The 21,879-nt window shown below is 47.6% G+C and overlaps 1 protein-coding gene across 3 annotated transcripts in view; it reads left to right on the top strand.

Annotated features, from left to right (window-relative positions):
- The window catches only part of CORO2A (coronin 2A), a 53,712-nt gene that overhangs the window by 20,112 nt on the left and 11,721 nt on the right, over positions 1 to 21,879 (top strand). For all 3 annotated transcript variants that reach the window (XM_019454388.2, XM_019454387.2, XM_019454389.2), the window contains exon 2: positions 7,722 to 7,922. In XM_019454388.2, the coding sequence (XP_019309933.1) occupies positions 7,722 to 7,922 (201 nt within the window). The remainder of the gene's footprint in view (positions 1 to 7,721; positions 7,923 to 21,879) is intronic.

The raw sequence follows: 21,879 nt of genomic DNA, 5'->3' as shown, positions 1-21,879 counted from the left end.
GTCTTAACAGCAAACGTGTAGAGCACTCAGTACGCACCCAGCATCACTCCATGTGCTGTGTGGATTCTCTCATTTAATCGTCTGGACAGCCCTGTGAAAGAGTGTGGATCCAGGCCTAAACAGCTTGGCTTCAAATTCCAGCTCAGCCGCCTGCTAGCTGTGTGATTTTGGACAAGTTGCTTTGCCTCTCTGAGCCCCCAGTTGTCTCATCTGTAAAAATGGGGGGATAATAGTACTTGCCATGAGGATTAAGTTAGTACATAGAACATACTTCATACATAGTAAGCAAGTAAGTAAGTTAACTATTATCTATTACTGTGCCTGATTTTACTGGTGAGGAAATAGATACATTAAGTTAGCCTGCCCAAAGTCACACAGGTGTGGTGTACATGATCTGTCAATACACTGTTAATTGAGTACCCAGTAGCCACATGTGGCTATTGAGCAGTTGAAATGTTGGTAATGTGATTGAGGAGGTGCATTTTATATTTTTTGTGTGTGTTTATTTATTTTTGATAGAGAGAGCTGAGCATGAGCAGGGGAGGGGCAGAGAGAGAGAGGGAGACACCGGGGCTCCAGGCTCTGAACTGTCAGCACAGAGCCCAATGCGGGGCTGGAACTCACGAACTGTGAGATCATGACCTGAGTGGAAGTCGGACGCTTAACCCACTGAACCACCCAGGCGCCCCTCTTTTAATCATTTTGACTTTAATTTAGAAGCCACGAGACCCCCGTGTTGGACAGAACTGGTGCAGAGGTCCCACACCCAGTGATCCGATGTAAATGATTCTCATGTGCATTTGAGGTCACAGTCCACAGCCCTGTGCTTTACCAGTTTAAGATCGTGCCGTGTCCTGTCTTCCTGCTCTCAGCCATTTCCTCAAGAGGTGTAAACATGTGGAGAGCAGTGACAGAACTGCCCAGCCCTCGCTGCCCCATCTCAATCCCAACACGGGGCCTGGCCCAGAATAAGCACTAAGCCAATAGCGAGTGGAGATTGCTGATTGAATTAAGCCGGGTTCACCTCCCTTTACAAACCTCGTATTTTTCTGCTTTGAAATGTTCTATGCTCTGGTTCAGGATGTTGGGCTCTTTAGGAAATTGGTTCTAGAGCCTTCTCTTCCACACAGCAAATTGCCAGAGTCAAGGTTATGAGTGACTTAGAATAGAATCATTGCATGTGGGACACCTGGGTGGCTCAGTTGCTTAAGCATCGGACTCTTGATCTCAGCTCAGGCCTTGCTCTCGGGGTCATAAGTTCAAACCCCACATCGGGCTCCACACTGGACATCGAGCCTACTTAAAAAAAAAGAAAAATCATCGCATGTGAATCAGATAATGGTTCTCTGGAGATCTCTGTGGTTGGTGGGGGATGGGGGTGACCAACTTGTCCCCATTTGCCTGGGACTTTCCTTATTTTAGCACTGAAAGTCCTGCATTGGGAATATGCCCCTGTCCCATACCCTACACCTTAGGCAAACCAGGACAGGGAGTCCCCCAAGTTCCGTGGAGAGCAACAAGGCCTCTTCTTGCTCTGAAGAAAGGGAAGAAAACTAAGCCTGCGAAGTGAGACCCTGAGGCTCCACGTCCCTGCATCCCAACCTTTCACTGCAGACCCTGTTACTGGCCTGTGGAAGACGAAAATAGACACTTTGTGCCAAGGAGTGACAAGTACAACAGGGCGTGGCCTCAGACAAGCAGAAATGACTGTGGATAAAATTCTCACTAGCAGGAAGTCGCCAAGACCTGTGGTTTCTTCTTTCTGCCTGGTGGGAAGGACGCCTCCAGGTGAATGGCTGGTGAAGCAGAGACCTATGTCAGCCACAGGGGCCTTGACCTCAGCTGGGCCTTGTTTCCAGAACCAGATATCCCACTTCTGGGGTGGGTCACAGGCCCTGATAAGGATTCAGGACAAAAGAGAATGGTTTCCAGGCAAGTTTGGAGCCAAGGTCAGGATCAGGACAAGCCCTATGATGGGTAATAGTTGGTCAAAGATTGGAGTCAAGATGAGGGACCCGCCCATAATCAGCTGTGTGTTGTGTTAACTCTTGGTCTTTATAGATCACCTTCAAATAGAGTGTTCTTTACTCTTACAGTAATCTTTTCAGTTTTTAAACCGAAGAAACTGTGGTTCTAATTCCCCTCTATTAACTGCACTGATATAAATATGGTGGTTTAGACCTTCTCCCAAGGCAATAGGGGGGCAGCTCACTGGCCACAAGGTCAGGTTTTAAGAGAAAGAAAGTAAAACTCCAAATATTGGATGTGGAACCCCAAACTTACAAAGGGACAAGGGTAGCCAGCAGCACCAGACTCCTACCCACCTCCGACGGCTAAAACCAAATTAGATAATTTCATTCTTTCCCTGAGGCCAGGAACAGACAATTAATGAATAATCTATTATGCTGGTTCGTACCACACCCAATTTGGGTTTGGTTTCATTCACCCTGCAGCTTACCCTCGTCCTGTAATGATGCAGGGCTGGGCTGCGAAGACAGGCCTTTGGGGGCAGGCGGGACAGTCTCTGTCTGTGTGTGTCTCTCCATCTCTTTCTCTACACGTCAGAGAGGAGCATGTGGCAGGAAGAGGGACCCCTGGGTCAAGCCTTGGCTTCTGCTTCCCGCCTCCACTGCCCCTATTAATATGATCTTGGTCAAATCGCTTCCCTGGCACCTCAGTTTTGCCCTCATCAAATGAAACAACTATCTCCACTTACCTGCAGGAGAGCTGCAAGGGATGGGGCAGGGAGCAAGCCATTCCACTGTCAGGCATTAAGAAGTAAACTCAGTGGGACGTTAAACCCAGAGATGACTAAATCTTTTGGTAGAGGGGGCAGGGAATTCGGAGTCCACAAAGCCTAATCCCATGGCTAAACACGCATGGGATAGCAGCAGCAGTGGAAGTGATGCCACCCTTGCTTTGTGCCCCAGCGGGCTGGCCGGCCACACCTAAGAAGGCATGCTGCGACTTTGATGTGGGCCCAGCCTGGCACCAGGCAGGATGGGACTGGTGGCATGGGATAAATCTGGCCCAGATCAGCCGTTCTGGCCCAGCCCATGGGTGAGGGCCCTTGCAGTGCTGAGGGCCCGCTACAGGCTGCATTTCCAGGCAAGTGCCTGCTTGTGGGGGAAATGAGCAGGGGAAACTCTCGCTCTCTGAATTGCTGAGTCCTTAGATTCACGCATGCACAGATACACACGTCCAGGCACAGATGCAATTGAATACCCAAAGAGACGCACACATGTGTGCACAGGAGTACGCGGGCACATAGGATGAACGCAGTGCTCATGCACAGACATGCACACCCAGTGCATACACATTTGCACAAAGTTCACCCACATATATGTGTGCACATGCCCATCCCGTGGGCACAGAGAGAGAGATGGCCTGCCTGGTTTGGCCCCATCCCCCACTTCTCTAAGTTTCCTTCCATGACAACAGATCTGGAAGAAACTTGGCAGTGGAGATAAGGTGCTGGGCGGGGTAGGGCGGGGTAGAGTGGGGAGAGGTGTTGGGGGCAGAGGGACAGAAGGTCGCTGACACAGAGTTTTAGTTTTCTGTCACTGTTTCTCAGCCGCTGGCTTCATCAATGGAGGCAAACAGCCCTCTTTTCAAAAGGTGTCCACGTAGCTTCCTGAGCCATGTTTTAGTTAGTTTTTTTTTTTTTTAATTTTGGTGGGGAGGTGTGCAGAAGGAGAGAGAAAGAGAATCTTAAGTAGGTGACACGGGGCTTGAACTCATGACCGTGAGATCATAACCTGAGCTGAAATCAAGAGTCATATGCTCAACTTACTGAGCCACCCAGGCACCCCTGTTTTACTTTTCTGAAACGTGGGGGTGATAATGGTCATGATGTCTCCTCTTCTGGGCTGAGAATGGGTGTGAAGGAGATTTCCTCATCATGGTCGCTATCTGCAGGAACCTGGAGATGGAGGCTCTGGGGGCAGGACTGCGTCCCCGCCCCCAGCTCCACGGTTTACAAGCTGTGCACCCTTGGGTGGGTTACTTCCCTTCTCTGCCTCCACCTCCACATCTGTAATGGGGAGCAAAGTAGCACCTGCCTGTTAAATTCATGCTGGGAATGGCACCTGGCACATAGCAAGCACCCAAAAACTGTGAGTTGTCATTGCCCAGGAAGTGACTGAGCTGAAGGACAGTCATTGACCATGCCTCTTGAGGCCCCCTGACCCTGACCCTGGGCTGAGAGCCATCCCTCAGGTGTGGGACCAAGCCCCAGGCTGTGAAGGGAGGGCACCAAGAATGGCCAGAGGGGCCAGGACTGATGCTAATGGTCAGTCATGTGGATTTCTGCAGCCGTGATGGACCCTCTCACCCGACAGCCCACAGCACTTGAGCCCGAAAGCTGGCTTATCTCCCCTGCTTGGTTTCTCACTGACATGTCTCCTCTTCTCTATCTCCTCTGCCCTGTTTCAGCCCAGGTGATCCTCACCTGTCACCTGTCCCACCCTTTCTTGCTCTCAGCAATCAAGAGAGTCCTCCTAAAAGTGAGCTCTGCTCGATCCCCTGTTTTAATCGCCTCAGCAACTCCTCATTGCCTTCAGAGTCTGAGTTCTTTTACATGGCTCCTGAGGTGATCTGGGTCCTGCCTCCTCGCCCATCTCTTTCCCGCAGGTTCCTGTGCCCCAGCCACACTAAGCACAGACAGCCATTTCCCAGTTTACCTTTCGTTGGGGCTGCATGGGGCAGTGTGTTAGTCAGGACAGTAGGCTCAGCTCTGGGACAAATGGCCCCACTTTCTAACTGGTTTGCTCTGCAGGTTTATTTCTCTGTCACGCTATGACAGAGTCAGGGACTTCGTTAGGGGGAGATCCTCTGTTCCACAGGACCCCTTGGGGACCCAGGATGATGGAAGCCACATCATGCAGAACATGTGGGCTTTTCATCCCTTCAACCAAGGACAAGAGTTCTGGAGGGTCACAGGCAGGTCTTCATGTTTCAGCCTGAAAGTGGCACACACCACTGCTGTCCCTGATCCATTGGTGCTAGAATCAGTTCCGTGACTGCCCAACAGCAAGGAGGTAGGGACGTGAAGGGAGCAATAGAATGTCTGATGAGCCCCACCACTGGCCACAGACGGGTGTCCACCCCGCCCCACCATGGCAGCTGCTGAAGGTGAGGCAGAGTTGGGAGGCACCTGGAGCTGAGCCTGCTGACGTGCCCCCCTACTTTTCTAACCCCAGCCCTGGCCCAAGGCAGTTCCTCCGCTGCCATCTAATTACCAAGACCCTAGGGACATCTCGGTCCTCGTGATTTCTTTCTGTGAGGACCCCCAGGACTCATTTCCCTCAGGACCCCCTGCAGAGAAAAGCTGTGCTGCTCCTTAGCAAGTGGTGGCTGGCTAAATCTCTTTGTGATTCTGTTTCCCTTATCGAATTGGCCACTAGGAAGCTTGGAGCCGAGTCTGAAGTGCACCTGCACTGTGTGGAGGACCTGGCAACACACGTTCAGTAGCTTAACTACCTCCAAATATCAGGCGATCTCTGTGTCCCCGCATTTTCCCTTGTCCCCATTTCCTTGCCAAGGCTTTTCCATTTGCTCCTATCTTGTGTGCTTTCCATTTCTATACAGCTTCTTACACCCTTTCTGGGATCAGATGGACATTAATTAGTCTGTCCCTGCGTTCTGTGCTGCTTCCTGTAGCTCTGGCAAATGCAGCTCCCAAAAGGAAAGTTAAAATGTCTGAGCTTCACAGGACAGACCTGTCCCGTGAGGCTGATGGGCTTCCCTGTAAAGAGTTTGGCTCATGGGTCAGACCCCTGATCACCGTGACCTCTTGAGGTCAACAGTCTAATCTTGTGGCTTTGAACTGAACACAGAGCAAGTGCCTTCTTTGGTCCTGACCCTGTGGGTGCCCAGCACACACATGCCTGCCCTTGGGAAGTTCCTAGGGCCTGGGGTGGGCAGAGCTCTGGGCTGGGCACTCCTGGAGCAGAGCGCCAGGCCTTTCTCTGAGGAGCCTGCAAGCAGCAGAGGAGATGAGACCTGACACCAGACTCAGGAATCAGAGCCAAGAGTGTCAAGAGCCCGAGGGCAGCAAGGAGACATGGCAGGTTGGGGTGAGAGAGAGGAGAGGAGAACCAGAGATCTGATGCTTGTGGTGTCGTGGAAGACTCCAGAGGAGGACGTGGGAGCTGGAGAAGGGAAGGTGGAGATAGGGAGATGGATACAGGGGATACGGGGTGGGGAAGGGCAGGCCAAGCAGAAAGGAAAGCAAGGGGGAGGGTCCAGAGGACTGGAAATGCAAAAGCAGGTTCAGGGAAGCTGGGGGTTCTTTATCTGGAAAGTACCCTTTAGAAGATGAGCAAGGAAAGTTGAATCTCGGAATATGGGGCAGGACCTCACCAGAAGGCCTTAAATGTTAGGCTGGGTTTGGCCTTGCTCCTGCAGGGCGGCAGTAAATCGGGAGCATCCAAGGGTGACCTCAGGAGGGTGGCGAGGAATATATCCAGGCTTGGTCCAGAAGGATCTCTCTGGTCTAGATGAGGAACATGGACAAGAAGGCCCAGTGGGGTCAGAGACTGGGGTCAGGGGCTTGACCTGGGCAGCAGCAGGGCTGAGAGGCCACGTTGTGTCATGTGTTTGGCCACTGATGAGGCCGAGACCCTCTTCTGCCATTCATGATCTAGCCCTGCTCACCCCTCTAGCTGTGTTCTCGTCACTCACATCATCCAGTTTACGTGTGTGTGTGTGTGTGTGTGTGTGTGTTTAACATCACCTTGCTAATCTTACTAAACCACATGTAGTTTCCCAAACATTCCATGTTTGCTTCTGTCTCTGGGCCTTTGCTTAGGCTGTTCCATCTGCCGGGGATATCTTCCCCCCACCTTACCACTGTCCTGTCAACATAGCCAACTCTTCCTCATCCTTCAAATCACAGCTCACATGTCACTTCCCCTGGGAAGCCTTCCCTGACTGCCGTGTACAAATCTCCATTATTACCTAGAGTACACTGGGTCCCAGTGGCCCGGACTCCTGTAGGGGCCTCGCTCACAGGATTCTTCACTCCTGTAAGGATGGGCTCATGCTTATTCTCTCCAATCCCCAGTGCCAGGCACGGGGCCCAGTCGTCCAGTGGTGCTCAGTAGACAGAGTGAACAAATACAGGTCTGGATGAGGATCTGGAGAAGTTCAGGATGCCTGGATGATAATATTGGGAGTAATTACTACTGTAGATCAAGGGACCTTAATGTATCATGTAATTTAGTCCTCATGACAAGTCTATGAGACAGATGATTTTGTTATCCCCATTTTACAGATGAGGAAACTGAGAACTCAGACTTAAGTCACTTGCCCGCCCAGCTGGTAAGTGGCAGAGCTGGGATTGGAGCCCAGGCAGGCTGGCTCCAGAGGACACAGTGTGACCCACTTAGCTGGGCTGAGTGGCGTGGCACGGCTGGGGTGCCTGCTGAGATGGTGGAGAGGGGGGGAAGGTGGTGAGTTCTGTCTCTTGCGTTTCTGCCTTTTGTTCTTACGCTTGAAGAAATGACAAGCAAACAGGCCAGCAATAACCATACACCGTCTCACCAGATCCACAGAAGTAGCCACAATAACAGTCTGTTCGTTTGGTTGCCCTTCATAGCACATTGTCCACCTAGAACTGACCACTGTGCTGGTCGTGCCCTCTGAAGGTGAGCTCCCTGAGTGTCCCACCATCAGGGCAGCGAGCCTCATGCCCCTTTTGTCCTGTTTGTCTCCCGCAGATGTCATGGCATCCCCAGTACCGGAGCTCCAAGTTCCGCCACGTCTTTGGCAAACCAGCCAGCAAGGAGAATTGCTACGACTCGGTGCCCATCACCCACAGCGTCCACGACAATCACTTCTGCGCCGTGAACCCCCGTTTCATTGCAGTCGTGACCGAGTGCGCTGGTGGGGGAGCCTTCCTCGTCATTCCCTTGAACCAGGTAAGGCTGCCTGCTAAGCCCCAGGTCCCAGCAGCCCTCTGGAGGCTGTACAGACAGAGGGGAAGTAGAAAGAGCCTGGGTTCTGGTCTCTTATGTGGATTCGAATCCTAACCCTGCTTATTACCAGCCATGTGACCTTGAGTCGTTTCACTTCCTTGAGCTTTGGTTTCCTCATTAAGAAAAAAAATACCTATCCTGGGATTTCAGCTTCTAGCTGAAGCTACCTAGCTAGCTTCTAGCTACTCCTAGGACTACTCCCTCACTGCGAAATGATTCACTCCTGAATAAAATGTAATTTGTGATGCATTGCTGGGCTCACAAGATGTTGGGGAAATCTCCAAGGCCACTTCCCCTCCCCAGCAAAAAGAAACAAATCTTGAGCCAAAAAATCTAACTGGGAGAGGTAAGCAGTAAGCAAACAGAAAGAACAAGCTTATCCTGCCGGCACATGTTAACAGTATAGGTTAGACCATATGCAATTGCTGATACTTAATAGTTTTTTAACCCAGAAGTGGGAATTTTGTATAGCTTAACTTAATAGCAGACCTTGTCAGGAAACCGAGCCTGAATCTTCTTAAGGCTGAACCTGCAAAAGAGCTAGAGAGATCCCGGTTGGTAGTGCCTCTGGCTCACAGCAGAGGCAGATAGGAAGTTTCTCCAGAGGAAGGCATCCCCGATGTGGACAGGACTCCTACAGAGTCAGATCAGGGAAATTTGTAATCTGAGATCACCAAGCATGTGAGCCACCACGAGGGAGAGTCAGCTGAGACAACAAACTACAGACTTAGACCCCCCCACAAAGGACTTCAGAAATTAAAGTCATAAATACAAAATGGAATCTCATAGACCAGGTTTTCTGATCCCAGCGGAATTGAATTAGAAATCAACATCAAACGATACATTTTCAACTCCCATTCACTAGTATCTCACCAGGAGACCACAATGAGATACCACACAACCACAGAATTGGCAAAGATGTAAAAATCTAACAATAGGAAGTTGTGGCAAGGACATGGAACAGTGTAAACTCTCAGACACTTCTGGTGACAGTGTTAACTGTCACACGTGGTTTTTTGGGGGTTTTTTGGTGTGTTTTTTTGGTTTTTTGTCACATGTGTTTTGAAGCAAAACATGACAGCTTCTAGTAAAGAGGAAAATACACATACGTTCTGACCCAGAGATTCCACTCCTTGGTATATCCCATGCAATGTGTTTACGTGCATCAGGACACAAATACAAGAATGTGCATAGGAGTGTTGTTAATATTATCACAAAACTGCAAAAACTCAAATGTCCAAGAATTGAATAAATAAATGATAATATCTCCATAATATGGAATCTGCACAGTCATGAAAAGGAACAAAGTATACATACATACGTACCACAACATGGATGAATCTTAATGACAATTTTGAGGAAAAGAAACCAAACAAATTACAAGCGATCTCGCTGTCTTTACCTAAAGATAGATACAGACTAAATTAAATTCTACCTGAAGGGATGTATTAGTAAGTAGAACAATTTTAAGGAAGAGCAAGCAAAGGACTGTCATGAAATCCAGGACGATTGTCACTCCCTGAGGGAGGGGAGTAGTTATGATTGGAGAATATCCATGGAAGGGGGGCGTCTTCTTTGTGTGGTGATAGTTCATGTCTTAACCTGAGAAGATGGCAGATGTATGGGTAATTTATTTTCCAGCAATTCATTAAGCTGAACACTTGGATTTCATGCCTTTTTTTATATGCTATATTTTATACAAACACATACATAAGGATGATACGATGTCCATGTGGTTTTACGGGCAGTTTCTATATAACTTCCAAGGAACTGATTATTCCAATATTTTGCAAACACTTCTAGAGAGAAGAAAAAGAGGAACTTCTCCCCTCCTTGTTCTATGAGCCAATGTAACTTTGATTCCAAAACCAGATAAGGAGAAAACAAGAAAGGAAAATGACAGCGCAGTCTCACTCAAGATGTATGCAGAATGGCTAGCAAACAAAATCCAGCAGTGAATTTACAAAAGGATGCATTCTAACCAAGCTGGATTTATTCCAGAAACTAAGGACAGTTTAATAGTAATAAATCTAGAAATGTAAATCATTACATTAACAAATGAAGGGAGAAAGCCATACAGTCATCTCCATAAATGCAGAAAAATCATTTGATAAAGCTCAGTACCCATTCATGATATAAATTCTTAGCAAATCAGGAAAAGAGCATTTCACTAACATAAACAGGATTTTTAAAAACCTTTTATTTAGATTCACCCATTGCTAACATTCTGCCAGGGTTACTTTTTATCTCTTTTATATCTTTCTCTCCATATGTGTATATATAGAAATTTTATGTCTGGACCAGTTGGGGTCTGGTCCGCCAACTCAGGACGATTCATTGTATTTTGTTGTCATGTGTCTTAGTCTACTTCGTTTCATGATACTAACATTTTTAAGCAGGTAAAGGACAGCTATTTTGTAGAACATTTTAAAATTTGGATTTTTGAAATTGTTTTCTCATGATTAGATTTATATCATACATTTTGGGTAAGAATTTTAAACAAATGGTGTTGAATCCTCAGTTCATATGTCTTGTGACACATGTTGTCAGTTTGTCCCATTATTGGTGATATCAGTGATATTTGATCTCTTTGTTAATATGATGCAAACATTCATAAAGATGGAATGTTAGAAACATCCCTTTAAAATCAGTAGTGAGTTAAAGGTCCTGGCCTGCACAGTAAAGCTAAAAAATAAGTTAAGGTAGAAGGATTGAAATGGAAGACATAAAATCACTCTTCTTTATAGGTATGATTGCCTACATAGAAACCCAAAAGAATATATGGTCAAATTATTAGAAAAATAATAAGGGTTTTTGGAAGGTGGCTGGATACAAAAAAATACAAAATACAAAATGAATTGCATTTTTATATACTAAGAACACTTACAATATGTAAACATTTGCAGTGCAATAAAAGAAGTTTGGATATATAGGAATGAACAAACAAAAGGAGGAAAATACAGAGCATTATTGAAAAACTAGTATTAAAGATCACCTAAATAAATGGAAATGTATATCATGTTCATGAATGGCCTGTCTTTCTCCCTCTCCCAAATCTCCAAGGCATTCTTCTTTTTTGGATATAGTCTGCAGCATATTCCTTTCTTAGGATACCACACCCTGATTACTTTGAATTAGAGTTATTTGTGTTCTTCTGCTAGTACCTCCTAATGCACTTGGAATGGGGGGAGCGGAGAATGGCTACTGTGTTGACCTAAATATCACATGTTGGGCATGCAGTTGGTGCTCATAAATTTTCATTGATTGAACAAATTACCCCATGATTGTTCATCTAAATACATAGGGAGGGTGTCATTGGCAAAAGGAATGGCATCAGCAAAGGCACAGAGGTGGGACTGTACATGGAATGACCAGATGATAATGCAGAGAACAGTCTGGCCAGAACAAATGAACAGTCTGTGTTGAAGGGGAGGAAGGGAAGTACCCTGGGGACGTGGATGGGGCCAGATTAGAAGGGCCTTGAATGCCAGGATGAGAAGTGTGAACTGTATTCTAGAGCTGAAATTTTTCATGCTGGGGAGGGACAAGTATAAAATGGGATTTATGGAAAGACTTAAAGGTCAGAGCTCAAAGGTCTCCTAGGGATGACCCATTTAACCACTTGTTTTTCTCAAGCTCTGGGTGCTTTTAAAAGGCTCTATCCAGGGGCACCTGGGTGGCTCAGTTGGTTAAGCATCCAACTCCCACTCAGGTCATGATCTTGTGGCTTGTGAGTTCAAGCCCCATGTCAGCCTCTGTGCTGACAGCTCAGAGCCTGGAGCCTGCTTTGGACTCTGTGTCTCCCTCTCTCTATGCCCCTTCCCCACTCACACTCTGTCTCTCTCTGTCTCTCAAAAATAAATAAACATTGAAAAACGTTTTTTTTTTTAAGATTCTACCCACTAAACAGACTCTATATTAATGTGTTTTTCAGATTTTTATTGCTCGGTCTTTTTCAGAAATGTCTGTTTCTTTTTTTAATGTTTTATTTATTTATTTTTGAGAGAGACAGAGACAGAGAGGGTGAGCACGCTAGTGGGGGAGGGGCAGAGAGAGAGAATCCCCAAAGAGAAAGAATCCCCAGCAGGCTCCGCACTTGTCATCACAGAGCCCGACATGGGACTCAAACCCACAAACCATGAGATCATGACCTGAGCCAAAATCAAGAGTCAGATGCTTAACTAACTGAGCCACACACCCCCAGAACTAAATTTCTAACTCAGTGAACTACTGAGTATAAGTAGGTACTAACAACTGATTTAAGAAAATAAGTTGGTATGATGTGTTGGAGTGTTACCTGGGTGGGGAGGGTGGACCTGGTTTAGAAAGATAGGATGATCAGAGAAGGTCTTTCTGGAGAGGCAACATTTGAGCAGAGAGCCACATGAAACTCTAGAAGTGGGGTATTCAGGCAGAGTGAATAGCAAGTGCAAAGGCCCTGGGGTGGAAATGGGTTTGGTGTGGGCTCTGGCTTTGGTGTGTTTGAGACACAAACTGGTACAGTGTCACAGGGGCAAGAGCAATGGGAGGTAAGGTCAGAGAGGGGAGCAGCGTCAGGACTGTGAAGGCCTTGGGGACCAGGGCAGGAGTCTGCCTATTCTGAGTCCAGTGAGAAGCCACTGGAAAGTTGAAACCCACTTGTCCTGTACAGCCTGATCCTGGGTAAAATGTGTGATTCCTTTTGGCCTTTTTGAAATATCGTAAATAGCCCAAGGACACATGTTAATTGCTTTTATCACAGACTCTTAGGAATCCAAGCACAACAGGAGGTGGAAGCCACTAATCAGAGCTCACACCTGAGTGTCACAACACAGACTCTGATTCCACGGGTCAGAAGTGGGGCTGGGGAATTTGCGTTCCAACAAGCTCCAGAGTTGCCAGATAAAACACAGAATGCCCAGTTAAACTTGAATCTCTCTCTCTCTTTCTTTTTTTAGAGAGAGAGAGAGAGAGGGAGAAAGAGCGAGCGCGTGTGTGCACCCTTGCATGAGTGGGGGAGGGGCAGAGGGAGAGGGAGAGAGAGAATCTCAAGCAGGCTATGTGCCCAGTGCAGAACCCCACACAGGCCTCGATCTCATGACCTGAGCTGAAATCAAGAGTCAGCTGCTTAACTGACTGAGCCACCCAGGGGCCCCAAAACTTGAATTTCAAATAAACACCGAATAACTTTTTTTTGCTTATTTTTTTCCTTTTTGATTAAACTTTTTTGTTTTGAGATCATTGTAGATTCCACATGCAGTTTTAAGAATAACATAGAGATTCTGTGAACCCTTTACCCAGTTTCCCCCGAAGGTAACATCTTGCAAGACTAGAGTACAATATCAAAACCAAGATATTGACATAGGTACAGTCTAGATACAGAACATTGCCACCACCACAAAGATCCCTACTGTTGCTCTAGCCACTTCCCTCCACCCCCACTCTCTCTATAACCCCTGACAACCACTAATCTGTTCTCTGATTTCTTTTTTTTTTTAATGTTTATTTATTTTTGAGAGAGAAAGAGTGTGAGCAGGCGAGGGGCAGAGAAGAGAGGGAGACACAGAATCCAAAGTAGGGTCCAGGCTCCAAGCTGTCAGCACAGAGCCCGACGCAGGGCTCGAACTCACAAATGATGAGATCATAGCCTGAGCCGAAATCAGAAGCTCATGTTCTCTGTTTCTATCCTTGGGCCATTTTATGTATGTATGTATGTATGTATGTATGTATGTATGTATGTATTTATAATATGAAATTTATTCTCAAATTGGTTTCCATACAACACCCAGTGCTCATCCCAACAGGTGCCCTCCTCAATGCCCATCACCCACCCTCCCCTCCCTCCCACCCCCATCAACCCTCAGTTTGTTCTCAGTTTTTAAGTCTCTTATGGTTTGGCTCCCTCCCTCTCTTTTTTTTTTTCTTCCTTCCCCTCCCCCATGGTCTTGTGTTAAATTTCTCAGGATCCACATAAGAGTGAAAACATATGGTATCTGTCTTTCTCTGCCTGACTTATTTCACTTAGCATAACACTCTCCAGTTCCATCCACGTTGCTACAAAAGGCCGTATTTCACTCTTTCTCATTGCCAAGTAGTATTCCATTGTGTATATAAACCACAATTTCTTTATCCATTCATCAGTTGATGGACATTTTAGGCTCTTTCCATAATTTGGCTATTGTTGAGAGTGCCGCTATAAACATTGGGGTACAGGTGCCCCTATGCATCAGTACTCCTGTATCCCTTGGATAAATTCCTAGCAGTGCTATTGCCGGGTCATAGGGTAGGTCTATTTTTAATTTCCTGAGAAACCTCCACACTGTTTTCCAGGGTGGCTGCACCAGTTTGCATTCCCACCAACAGTGCAAGAGGGTTCCCGTTTCTCCACATCCTCTTCAGCATCTATAGTCTCCTGATTTGTTCATTTTGGCCACTCTGACTGGCGTGAGTTGATGTCTGAGTGTGGTTTTGATTTGTATTTCCCTGATGAGGAGTGACGTAGAGCATCTTTTCATGTGCCTGTTGGCCATCCGGATGTCTTCTTTAGAGAAGTGTCTATTCATGTTTTCTGTATCCTTGGGCCATTTTAAGAATGTCACATAGATGGAACCATACAGTATGTAACCTTTTGGGCTTAGCTTTGGTCACTCCAGAGTAATTTCCTGGAAATCCATCCAGGTTGTTGCATGGATCAATTACTCACTCTTTTCCATTGCTGAGTAATATTCTGTGGTGTGGGTGCTCGCCATTTGTTTAACCAGACACCCATTGAAAGCCACCGAGATTGTTTCCAATTTGGGGCTTTAGGCATATATAGATTTCTGTATGAAGATAAGTCTCTGTTTCTCTGGATAAATGCCCACGAGTGTAGTCGCTAGGTCCTCAAGTAGCTTTACTTTTTTGGATTTTAAGAAACTGCCAAGGTATTTTTTAGTACAAATGAAATATTGCACAGAGCATACTTATACTGAAAACTTTTTTGTCATTTATCTGAAATTTAAATATCCCTGGGTATCCTGTATTTTTATGCATCAATTCTGACATCCATACTCGCAGGTGATGCTGACGCTGCTGGTTTACAAACTACATTTTCAGTCGCTAGTCTCTAATCTAGTTCTTTTTGTAATTATGAAAGAATTTCAAACACAAGAGTAGATAAAAACAATAGTATGACTCTTCTTACCCAGATTCTAGAATTTTAAAGACTTTGCTCATCTTGCTTCGTCCATGTTTTTTTTTTCCCCCTGAGGTATTTTAAACCAAATCCTGGACATTTTGTCGTTTTACCCCTATAAGTTTCAGCATGCAATTCTAAAACCTAGAGACATTTTTTGACATAACTGCAGTGCCAGGATTTGCAGCATTGACAGTATCTTCTGTGTCACCTTATTCCCAGTGCATGTGGCTACGTCCCTGATTGTCTTATAAGTGCCTCTTTGCGTTTGGTTCCTTTGAATCGGGGTCCAGAAAGATCCACGCATTGCATCCGGTTGATATTTTCTTAGGTAACCACAGGCAGCCTGCTCGAGTAGGACCAGAGGAGAGTGGGAGAAGACACGCATGCTGGGCCTTTGACGCAGCACTTCCAGACAGACAGGCCTGTAGGGCCCTTTTTCACGTGGTGACCAAGGACGGTGCTTATGCCGATCCCTTCCTTAACTCCTTCTGTAGGACGTATTGCCCCATTGTACAGATGAGGATGCCGAGGCTCAGGGAGATGACTTCCCCAAGGACCCTGAACCCTAAGGGTAGGACTGGAATGTGGCCCAGACCTGGATGTGGCCACAGGGCCCTGTTCTTGCTTAATTCGTCTATGTGCTGCTTCTCAGCTTGGGCTCTGGTTTATATGGGCTGCTGGTCAGATACCAGGGATGACATCCCAGCCAGGCACAGAAAGGTGTCAGTAAACTAGAGCCGTGAGAAGGAACAGAGGTACAAACTAGCTAATTATTTAATGGAGTGTATACAGGAGCATAAGTATCGGAAGGTGCCTGACCTCGCCACAGCGTCCTAGAATGTATTCTCAGATGGACTAGGCAGCCCCAGGTACTGGGTGATTCTGCAGGCAGCTCCTTCCTCTCACTGTGACCCAGGGCAAGACTGTTTGGAGAGAGACTCTGGCAGCCTGGGCAACAAGGGCTGTGCTCAGGGAACAGGAAGGTGTGGAGACAGGCCTGCCCAGAGCCTGGGGACAGGCCAGGTTGGGCTCCTGAGCCTGGGGCCTGGCCTGCATCAAAGCCACCCCTGGGGGTGTGCAGGGTGGACTTTGCCATGAGGTGTGGTAGGTGGGGAGAACTGAAAACAAGGGCAGGCAGAACCTTGGGGATGGGCCCTGGGAGTGGACCAGATCAGAGGAGTCAGACTGACACTGTGGTGCCCGGGAGAAGGGGAGGGGCACCTCGCTGCTGTGCCAGTAGAGGCCCCACTGATTCTCAAGCTTGTGTCTGACCCTGTCACTCCCCTGCTCGGTCCCCTCCCAGAGCTCCCCATTGCCTGCAGACGAATCCTGCCTTCCTCATCAGGCTTCTGTCTCTGTCCCAACCAACATGTTGAACCTCCAACCTTCTGTGGAACACATTTGTTCCCTCCACACTCAGATTCTTTTTCTAGAAATGTAGGGGGTGGGCTAGTATGGCATGTTGCTTCCTGTTTTGTTTGTTTTGTTTTGTTTTTGAAAGTCTCTTCCAGTTCCAGGGAGGTCCTCAGTGAGAGTCGTGCACAATGCCAATGATAACTACAGGGAGAGGGGAGCAAACGGCAGAGCAGGGAGCGAGAGGAAAGACTCCCAGTTCTCAGGGCTCTGCTGCAGACTGGCTCCGTGGCCCTTAGCACATGACTGTCAACCTCTCTGCTCCCCGACTGCTGCACCTTAAATGGCGATTCTCCCCGGGGTGGTTGGGAGCTAAATCAAATGTGAGCGAAGCATGAAGCATGGGCCTGGCACATAAATGGCCCCCTAAATTATGGTTTCTAAAGAACAACATTTACAAACCTATTCCTTACAGGTGTGGGAATGTGCTCGTTCAAGTTTACTCGTTGGAATACGATCTAGGCATCACTTTATTCACTGAGGGCACCCTGACTCAGTCACCCATCAGTTGTGCAGGGAGAGAAGGGAGTCCCCTGTGGAACAGTTGGGACTCACACTGAGCGCATCCTTGGGCCCCTGAAACATTTTGAGTGACAGTAAAACTGGGTCACTGTGATTAGCTCTGACAAACTTACGCTGGTGAATTTACTGAGAGCCTACCATGTACCAGGCACTGTCTTGAAGTGCTTTACTTGTATGAGCTCATGTAATCACTCGCACCCTGGGAAGTCCTACTACTGTTGCCATTTTGTAGATGAGGAAACTGAGGCATAGACAGCTGAGGTCTCTTGCCCAGGGTCACACGGTTGTTAAGTGCCGTAGCAGGGACTCAAACCCAGGAAGCCTGAGTCAGCGTGCCTGCCTAACCTCTTCTACACTATGCAGCCTACCTCCACCTCTACTCGTGCCTACCACCCCTGCCTCCCATGTCCACCCTGGGCTGTTGGAAGGGTTCCTGGAGGTCGTGACACTGTTGTGGGAATGGCCGCACCCTGTTGAGTGCTGGGCGTTGTGGGGACGGCCGCACCGCTGTCCCATCCCAGCAGCTGAGGTCTGCCTGCCCCAGAGTGTCCTCTACCTGCCCAGCTCAGCCTTCCGGGTCCCACAGTTCCATCCACTCAGGGCCGCCCCACCGAGACTTGGAAGTGGCATCTCTCCGGGCTGAGCACCCAGCTTCTGCACCCAAGCCAGGGTTCCCTGCAGTCTGCGAGGAGGGCGAGTGTACCTCCCCTGATTTAGAGCTGCGTCCCCCATAAATCAGAGGCCTGGCCCTGGCTGACTGCTGGACTAGTGGACTGAAAGGCAGAAGTGGCCTCCTGATTCTAAATGTCCCTGTCATGACAGGGCTTTTAGCAGCTCGGTCAATAGCCCATCAGGCTGGCTAATAATGTCCATTAATGTCAGACCTCAGCATAAAACCCTGTTAGGCAGAGCAACCTGCTGGCCCCAGGGGAGAACAAGCCACCCCTTGTTCTCTGAGAAGGAAGAGAAGTTGTCTGGGGCTGGGGTCTCTGCTTTGGGAGGCCTGGGAGGAGCGCTGCCCCATCTGAGCCATGCCTGGCCCCCCAAGCACCTCCTGAGTCTGAGGCTCAGCTGAGCCTCCACAGTGGTCTGAATGGAGCTCCTGGGCAGCTTGCCTCCTGTCAGCCAAGGCCAGCCTGACAATCAGCTCTTCCCAGAAACCTTCAGGACAAAATTGTGGCAGGGCTCTGGGCCAGAGAGCAACTGGGTGTGCCATAACGAAAGACCCAGCACTGTTCATGCCCTTTGACCCAGGAAATGAGCTAAGAGAAGGAAAGGCTGTGTGCACAAGTGGGGCAGGACACCGACTCAAAGAGGGCTGAGAGCCCTCAAGCACAGCAAGTACAGCACAGATACACCTGGGAGCCAGAGCCCTGGGCTGCAGCCCCACTCTGCCCTCCACATTCTCTGTGACCCTGAGCAAGTCCCTCCAGTTTGGGGCCAGCGAGAGAGCTGTAATCCATTAATGATGCCTGCCATGGGGGCAGGTAAGAGAGTTCGAAGTGTTTTTACCGGTCCTGGTCTCTGAGAGCCCTTCAAGATCTGCAGTTTTAGGGGTGCCTGGGTGGCTCAGTCGGCTGAGCGTCTGACTCTTGATCTCAGCTCACGTGGTGATCTCATGATTTGTGAGTTTGAGCCCCACATTGGGCTTCTCCCTTAACAGCACTGATCCTGCTTGGAATTCTATCTCCCTCTCTCTCTGCCCTTCACCTGCTTCTCGATCTTTCTCTCTCAAAATAAATAAATAAACTTAAAAAAAAAAAAGATTTGCAGTTTTATAACACATTTTTGGCCGATCCTGGAAGGACCCATCTTTTCAGAAAGTTTAGAGTTTTGTGTTAACAAATGTCTTTTGTTTATTGCAAAATCCACACTGTTTTATAGAAAGTTTGCAAAAATTTAAAAAAAGAAACACAGACGATAAAACTACCATTTATCCCACTGTCTACAAATAACCATGAATAACATTTTGGTGCCTTTCCTTCCAGTCTTTTTTCCCTCATTTTTTATACACACGTGGGTATGCATACACACATGTATACACATAATAACAGCTCCTCTTTTTTAAGCACTTACTCTAGGGCACCACTGTTCAGCTTTTCATGCACAATATTTCATTTTACCCTCATAACAGCCCTGTAAGGAAGAGATTATTATTATTCACATTTTACACATGAGGAAAAAAGGGCTTGCAAAATTTGAGCAGGTGCAGGACACGATCAGATTTTAATTTTTGAAAGCTCACCGACAACAGCGGGCAGAATGGCCTGGAGGCAAGGCAAGAGGTCGCTGGCCGGAGCGGTGGTCCTGTCAAGACCTGGGCAGGGCCCGTAGGGACACTTTCTCCCTCCAGGACACTGGCCCCAGGAGCAGGGGGCGTGCACCCCTCTTCTTGTTGAGAAGCCCAAATGGAACTCACACATCACTAACAAATGACACATGTCCAAGTTCTTTGCTTTTCTCTGTCTGAATGTATATATGAGGGTATAATTTTCTTTTCCTAACCATTCGAGGATACATTACCTATACCTTTGACCTTTACCCCTAAATACTTGAGTGTTTCCTAAAAGTACGAATGTTCTCTTATATAACCATATCACGTTATCAACTTCACAAAGTTTAATATTGTAACAATACTTTAGTCTACCTTTCATGTTCCAATTTATCAAATAATGTCCTGTATAGAGTTCCCCCTCCAGTATGGGATCCAGTCAAGGGCGAGGTGTCTAATACCCTTTCCCGAGAGGTAAGAGCTGAACTGGGCAGAGTATGTCTGAAGGGGAGCCCAGGACCACTACCTCTGTTTGCAGAACTACTAAGATGCATGCATAAAGCCTCCATGAGCCAGGGTCTCAGCGTCTGTGTTCGCTAGTTTGCCAGAGTGACCCAGAAGCCCTGTGTCTTTTCCCATAGCAGCTGCAGTCTTATTAAGCCAGGTCCGAGATGCTTCTGCATCTTTGCTGGATCTCAACGAGGCAGGGTCTCAGTGGTTTCTACAGAGTTGGGGAGGTGAGGTTAGGAGAGGCGGTGGGTGTTCCTTGAGCCCACTCTGTTCTTGAAAGACCTTTTGTAAAGATCCTGAGAGCATTGATCCTGCGGGGTCAAATAGTACATCCTGTGCTCCCCAGCCCCTCGCATGGGGCCTGTCCCTACATATGTCATGTAGATTTGCTGAATGAATGGATGTAGGCCATTTTTCTTCTCAGCTGTCTCTACCTCGGGAACGGAAAACTGGACTGCAGAGCATTCTGGTGGGGGCGGGGGTGGTGTTTCGGCATCTGAAGTTGGATGGTGGATGTGGACGAAGCCTGCTTTGGCAGGCAGAGGGCCTGGGGCCTGTTCTGCCGAGCTGTGCGATGTGATGTGTGACATATATGATGTGTGACATGAGTGTGCCGGTCGCTGCCAGCCCCAGGTTTCTGTAACTGAACCGACACGCTTGTGCCATGGCCCAGGAAACCCAGGTCCGTGTGCGGGTCAAGAAGTCTCAGCTTGGGACCTGTGTCCCCCTAGTGCCCAGACAGCGATTCTCAGCAGGCAAAGTGGAAAGGGAAGAAAATGCTCTTTTTTTTTTCTTTTTAATTGAAGTATAATTCACATTCCATAAAATTCACCTTTTTTTTAAAGTTTATTTATTTATTTTGAGAGAGAGCGCGCACCTGTGTGTGCACAAGCAGGAAAGGGCCAGAGAGAAAGGGAGAGCGAGAATCCCAAACAGGCTCCACGCTGTCAGCACAGAGCCCAACACGGGGCTCAGTGTTCAGTCTCACAAACTGTGAGATCATGACCTGAGCTGTAACCAAGAGTCAGATGCTCAATTGACCAAGCCACCCAGGCATCCCTCACCACTTTAAAATGTACAGTTCAGGGGCACCTGGGTGGCTCAGTCAGTTAAGCATCTGATTTCGGCTCAGGTCATGATCTCACGGTTCATGAGTTCGAGTCCCTGTCAGCACAGAGCCTGCTTCAGATCCTCTGTCCCTTTCTCTCTCTCTCTCTGCCCCTGCCCCTGCCCAGCTTGTGCTCTCTCTCTCTCTCTCAAAAATAAATAAACATTTAAAAAAATTTTTTAATAAAATAAAGTATACAATTCAGGAGCACCTCAGTGGCTCATTTGTTGGGCGTTGGACTCTTGATTTTGGCTCAGGTCAGGATCCCAGGGTCATAGGATTGAGCCCTGCATCAGGCTCTCTGAGCACAGAGCCTGCTTAAGATTCTCTCTCTCTCTCCCTCTGCTCCTCTCCCCCACTCGTGCATTCTCTCTCTCTCTCTCAATAAATAAATAAACAAATAAATAAATGAATAGGAAATCGAAGTATCAATAATAAAATACAAATTTAAAAAAATAAAAAATAAGATGTATGATTCAGTGGGGTTGTAAGGTAGTCACATGGTTGTGCAAACATCACCACTGTCTGATTTCATAACAATTTCATCACCTCACAAAGAAACTCCACACCCATTAGCAGTTACTCCTTATTGCCCCCCTCCCCCCACCCCCCCACCCCCCACCCCCGCCCCGGGTCCTGGGCAACCACTAATCTGCTCTCAGTCTCTATGGATTTACCTGCTCTGGATTTTTCAGGGTTCTGAATACTGGGTACCAGAAGATGTATCAATGTGCTCTAACGATGAAACCACATCTGGTCCATCATTTATGCGGAATCATGCAACGTGTGACTTTTTACGTCTGACTTCTTTCCCTCAGCATGTTTCCAGGGTTCATCCATGTTTCAGTGTGTGTCAGTTCTACATTCCCTCTTTGGCTGAAGTAATACTCCATTGTATGATATACTACATTTTGCATAG

Source organism: Panthera pardus, unplaced genomic scaffold (assembly GCF_024362965.1).
Source record: "Panthera pardus isolate Hobbes unplaced genomic scaffold, ASM2436296v1 HiC_scaffold_20, whole genome shotgun sequence".
Lineage (NCBI taxonomy): Eukaryota > Metazoa > Chordata > Mammalia > Carnivora > Felidae > Panthera > Panthera pardus.
The sequence above is the reverse complement of the archived record's forward strand: the minus strand, read 5'-3'. Positions and strand labels throughout refer to the sequence as shown.